General features: G+C 32.0%; 1 protein-coding gene across 2 annotated transcripts; it reads left to right on the top strand.

The window, feature by feature from the left end:
- The first annotated feature begins 399 nt into the window (after positions 1–399).
- LOC140749828 (T-cell activation inhibitor, mitochondrial) lies at positions 400–6,279 on the top strand. Of its 2 annotated transcripts, XM_073083037.1 has the most exons (13): positions 400–581; positions 656–776; positions 1,478–1,595; positions 1,956–2,091; positions 2,224–2,328; positions 2,504–2,621; positions 2,794–2,900; positions 3,825–3,912; positions 4,073–4,173; positions 4,816–4,962; positions 5,346–5,477; positions 5,783–5,927; positions 6,088–6,279. In XM_073083037.1, exons 1-13 carry the CDS (start codon positions 559–561, stop codon positions 6,172–6,174), a joined length of 1,428 nt encoding a protein of 475 aa, XP_072939138.1. In that variant the 5' UTR covers positions 400–558; the 3' UTR covers positions 6,175–6,279. The 2 variants fall into 2 exon arrangements, with proteins under 2 accessions (XP_072939138.1, XP_072939139.1); XM_073083038.1 differs by lacking the exon at positions 656–776.
- The last annotated feature ends 64 nt before the right edge of the window (positions 6,280–6,343 follow it).

The following is a 6,343-nucleotide window of genomic DNA, read 5'->3' as shown; positions in this document are numbered from 1 at the left end:
ATGCATGAAAGAGTGATGTTATAAGCATGTGAAAGATCTAAAGTTTGACTTAAATAAGTAGATATAATATCTTAGTTAAAATAGTTATATCTACTACATAATTATAACGAAGTTTCATTCTCAGAGTACAACTGCATATCTTAAACAGAACCATTTCTGGTAGTACTTTGCTGCATTTCTTATTGTTTATAGATGCCCATAGATTTTTGTTACATTACATTCAATTTTTGGTACACATTACACATCAAGCGTCAGTATTATAATAATATTAGCTATTGGTTTAAAACAAGAAATATAAAGTATTTTATTGGGCGGATAAAGCTTAAGCCTTTGCATTCACTGTTTTTTTTAATAAAAAAATATAAACATATGACAATGACAGTGATAGTCAATCACGATGACAAAACAGATATGTCAAAATTGCAAACATCTCATAAATCCCACTATTTCTCACATAGGTAGATAATGTTCAAATATGTTTTTGGCCATATTAAAATAGTGCGCAAAAATAACCTACCCATTATTCAAAAAACACGTTGAGAACAAAATTCTCCAAAAATGTACTGCAGACTCAGAGTAAGGTATGTTCATAGAAAATAAAATTAGTATAGCAGTATATTTATATATTTACAATAATTTATGTGATTGTTCTCAGATGCGAGTGCCTCACTGGTATACTCAGCAGATCCTTGAGTTCTGCAGAAATATCCACAGCCCTCCGACCTTTTTATTTCAGTGTCCACCCAGATTTATTTGGTAAATATCCTGAACAAAGGGTAAGCATTTTGCGGTTATACCTATATAAATAAGTAAAACCTAACCTATGTGTAGGCAAATACATAATAGACAATTTTCATGGTTGTGTACTATATAGTGTTGTAGCCAAGATAAGCACCACTGCCTCTTCCAGTCAATATCTAATAAGCTTTAAGAGATTAAATCCAGAATTCTTGTTACATTGTGTACAGCAGTGACAAACATATACAGCCAAGTTGGTGGCTATTTCAAAATTCGGATTTTGTGATGAGGCATAAAATGCAATTTAGAAATCTCTATCTCATTGTGGACAGTAAAAAAAACTGACCTGGAAAAACTATTGAACATAGGAAAAGTTTATAGCATAGAAATAAGTGAAGGTCCATGTGAAAATCAAAAACGATATTCTAATATTAGCTGGCCATTGTCCTGCCCTTTCTAATGTAAACATCATTAGTGTAAACTATTTCTTACAAAATTAGAAAACTGTTTATTAGATTTTATCAAAACTTAGTCAGTATTAAATAATACATTTTAAATTATATATTAGAAATTTGTATTTGCAAATAATATTATTTCGATCTTATAAGTAATTTTTGCCTCTAAATATATAGTTTTTTGATTAATTGTGTATATAGCAGATAGGGGCTTAATATACAAACTCTACCTATTTTTTTGTAGTCTCTCTCGACACCATCTCATGAGTTTTCTTACTTTACAGAAAATCAATGAGCATTCCCTTCAGCAACTCAGTGCCTTATTGGAAGCCCAGCAATCTAGTAAATCTGTAGCCATACCAGCTCTGTCTTTTTACTTAAGACAAAAGGACATGCCTGAAGGTGAGAAAAAATTATACTTATTATGCATAATGCTGACCAAATATTTTTTATTATTGCAGTATATGTTCAGCATCTGTATATTCAAATGGGGGAGTTATTAAGTATACATGCAGACTAAGTTTAGCTTAAGTCTTCCTTGAGTTGTAAGAGAGCACTCATGTCCATATACTTTCATATAAAAAAAAAGTTGCATCCAATGCTGATATAAGAGTTATTATTACAGAACAGAGCAGATATACATATAAAACATTACTCCTGTATAATTATGTTGTTTGCTATAAGAGATATTTGACAAGCCTTAATCAATAATTTACATTTTATTGTGAATCCTGTTATAATAATTATGTTTCATGTTTGCAGGTGAATTTAAATATGTAAAAATTCAATTGAATGGAAGGAATGTTAGAGAAACTGTAGTTAAAGTGTTAAATGCATGTGATTTATCCACTAATTATGTTGACAAAATACCAACGAGTTACCCAAAACATGAATTCAGGTAATTTTCTAAATTTATTACATACAGGAGTCATGACTCTGTTTTTTTATGATCCTGCTTAATTTTTCTCACATTTAAATTCTGCCATGTAAATCCTTCAATGATATAAAATGTCTTTCATAAATTTTTCAGCAAACAAGAATTTGCTAAGGCTTATGAAAAATATTCCACTGAATTTGATAAGGCTACCCACATGAAAAGAAAAGTAGAAGAAAAAAAGGCTATCCATAACATCATGTAAGTGAAATATTTATCTTTTATATTACGGAAATAAGAGGAGAGATGGATTATTATACCATCATAGAATATAATAAGCAATTAGTTATTTTTGTAGGCAATTAATAATGGAGAAGGAAATGATGTAAGCTGTTTGGAATAATTATTTTATACTGTATTCTATTTCTATTTTCAGTGATTGGATATATGAAAACAGTGCAACTGCCAAAGAGAAATACGAATCAACAAAGGCAACAAGAGACCAAGTGAAATCTTTGATTGACCACCTGTGCAAAACATATGGTATAAAAGAAGTTGGTAAAGCCTGAAACTGAAACAATTTTTTACTTATGTATTTAATTAATTCACTATTTCATAACTCTTTACTGTAATGTATGATAATTTTGAATATGAAGTTAAAGGATATTAAGATGAAAAAAAAAAGCATTTTAGAAATGATGTATTGAACACACATTATATTTTTAGGTTAAATATGACAGTGGCTGGAATATTAGCCACATAAGAGGAGCATTACAGAGTCTAGCCTCTATGGCATCACAACACCCACAACATATGGATAACTTGAAAGGCAAGTGTTATTTCGCCCATAAAGTAATAACTAACAGCATTACTTGCAATATGGTTTCTTGATTTTATTCGTTATATTTTTGCGAATCTGAATCAATGCCATCGAAATAATATGTCATATAATATTTAAGCAATCGCTTTCAAAATTGTATTAAGGGTCAAAATTTGTTCTTAGAGAAAATTGCATTGACGTCATCTGGCTGCAAAAGTACCAAATGCCCTTATGACAAGTCTGTAATTATTATCAATATTTATCATATTTAGTTTTGGCACACCTAACATACAAATTGGCAATACTCTTCATTGCTATAAATAAACATTTTTTAAGATATTGAAATAGCAAACAGGTAATTAATCCAGTGGATATTGAGTAATCACTGAAACCCAAGGACATTATTATATGACTGTACTAGTGGTGCCCGCGGCTTCGCCTGCATTTTAAAGAAATAATATGACATACATAAAACGGAAAATTTGTACCTACATTGGAATGACAGTGGTGCCATCTGTCGAAAATTGGTCTTACCAACTCCCAAACCCTCTTGGACAACAACTTTGCTAAAAATCATCACTTGATCAAATGCATAGTTTCCGATTCTATAACTACTTACGAATTAAAAATTAATTAAAAAAATATTTTCCCATGGACTAAATTGTGAATCTAAACCATTCTCAAGTCCCCTTGAACACACAACAAATTTCATTAAAATCAGTCCAGTTGTTAAGGAGGAGTTCAGTGACATACACACGCACATATGAAATATATATATAAAGATGTATGTATGTCTATCTGACCAAATTCTTCTGTAACACACAGGTCCCTGAATACAGCTGCTTTAAGGAACTTTGTAGATGGAAGAGGATTAATGAATATAATAGATTGAGTATGTAAGACCCATGTAATTTTTATTCTTGTTTCTTTCAGGCAGGACCATAGCGCTGGGTCAGTTCACTGGTGTCAGCTTAGACGGTGATGTGTATCTCAACATTATTGACGTCAGACATGAGTGGTTATCGGTGAGCATAATGTAATTTTCTTTTAGGTGTGTATTGTGTGACTATAAAAACTTTAAAACTAAAATATACTAAAGTAACATGAATTGATATTTAAGAAACTATTATAGACATTCTATTAATAATGTATTTTGACATTTTTACATGACTTTGTATGTTACAGTTGATAAAGAAAGTTAGTCAAGAAGATAGTGCCTTAACAGAAATACCTCAATATGAGAAAGCTTTATCTAGTATTTTAAGAAATATACACATATGCAGAAGGTTAGTATATTTGCGTAATTATGATTTGATTGAATAGTGATCTTTACCTTTATCTTTTGATGTACTTAAACTAGTATCAGGCGCGGTCCTAGGGGGAGGGGGTTTCGTGGGAAAGTCCTGCATGGATTCCTCTCCGTCGCGGGTGTAGCGAAGAGGATATTCCGGACTTTACTATAAATCTCTAGCGGCTTAATTGGCGGAAGGGGCGGTCCGCCCCGGGCCTCCGATCCTGGGGGGCCTCCAAACACAGTTGCAAAAAAAAGGTCGTCAGACCCAAATAATCTATGAAATATGTATCCCTCAGCGAAAAAAAGGTCACCGAATCAGTCAATCAATCTAGTATCCGACCTAGTGGTAAAACAAGTTCGCTATAATTAAAGTCGTACTATACTGAAATGACTCTACCATAAATATGAACTCAAGACATTTCATTCTTCATAGAGAAATATTTATCATAGTATAGATATAACAGATATTGTATTTTAAAGAATGTTTTATTTTTTTCTCTCTTCAGCCCTATATCAGCGCGCCATTCATCTCAAATGTTAGCTATTAGCATCAATTTTCTGGCTTACAGTTACTTTAAAATATTTAATAATGAAACCCTTTTTATTAAGAATTCTTATTATTCTCATATTGCAGAAAGTTTATGCCAAAGGTGTCAGCTGCCCAGTATTGTAGTCATCTTAGGCAACTCATCACTTCCATAGGAGACTTCTATGGACGCGGGAAAAAGTTTCATTCGTCAGTGCCAGAATCTCTAAGCAAATATGAAATAGTCGTGGAGCCGTAAGTAAAATAGTATGGCACATTCTAAAAATACTTTAAATTTGGATAAAAAATTAAATAACTTTCGGTTTAAGTCCATTGTAAGGCGATTGTGCGTACCTCACATATTAAACGTTACAAAGACCATTTATATGGTTGGTCACAGATATGTCGGTATCCCTTAGGGCTAAATTGGTACAAATTGTATAATAAACACAGCTACTGGAACAGCAACAAAAACATCTGCTATTAATACAAAACCCAGTGCCATTGGAGTCAATCCACAAAAATATGTGACACAATGTAAATCAATCCACCAGAGTGTGACACAATGTAATTAAGTAATGCTCATATAACATGAAAGGAATTGCATAAATGAAACAATCAGTTACTTCTATTTCTAGTGAGGCAGGACCATTGATGTTGTCGCCCACAGGACAGTTTATCACCCCCTCGTCGTGTCCTGCTGACGAACTTATTGCATACATCACCAACCACCTTGATGAAGCCACCTTACTCTTGACAGAATATAGCATGTAAGTTTTTATATGTTATCTAAATAAGTTCATAACTATATACATACACCTTACAATTCCATTAATTCTTAATATTATTTGTGACAATGAATAGACAAATATATTTTTGTTTCTATTTAACGCAAGAACTATTAATCTAATTCACATGAAATTTGGCATGCATATAGTTCATGATCAGGATTAAGACAGAAACATTATAGAGGTTAACTAAAGGCCCACGTGAGCGAAGCCGCGACAAAACCAAGTGCTAACATTAATATTGTCCATAAAACATTACAACAAATCTTAATAATTTAATCTTTCAGAAACAAGCATGTAGAGAGGGCACTTTATGCGGAGGTCAAGGAACGGTTTGGTTTATTGGCACTACATAAAGACGACAGTATAACTCCGGGCTTGATGATCTCTTGCTGCGAAAGGCTTCTTACTAGGGTTGATAAACTTAATATGGTAAGTATACATTTTTTAAAATATGGTTTTACTTATATAAGTAACACAAAATATGATGAGAAATCCTTGTCCCATTGGGATTTTTTTAAACCATTTCTGTCTGTTAATTAATGTCACTTTTTTATTAATTAATTTTGATCGAATTCTAAATTGTTTTCAGAAATTACGAGGGAACATACTGTATGTAACTCACTATTACTCTGTGCTGTCTGAAGGTGTCTTGTGTATACCATGGAATTTCAAGTAGCCAAATAATTATAGACGAATCACAAGATGGTCTATGCTAATACTCACTTTTCAAAGTTACTTTGTATCGAATATTTCTAGTTTAGTAAATATAGAAGAATATTAATTTATTTTTCAATTTATGAACTTCTATTAGTATCACGATCGTCTTTTCTGTTTTCCACTCGAAT

The sequence above is a fragment of the Epargyreus clarus genome, unplaced genomic scaffold, assembly GCF_041222505.1.
Source record: "Epargyreus clarus isolate Ecla_fem2 unplaced genomic scaffold, WU_Ecla_fem_2.2 ptg000018l, whole genome shotgun sequence".
NCBI lineage: Eukaryota > Metazoa > Arthropoda > Insecta > Lepidoptera > Hesperiidae > Epargyreus > Epargyreus clarus.
The sequence above is the reverse complement of the archived record's forward strand: the minus strand, read 5'-3'. Positions and strand labels throughout refer to the sequence as shown.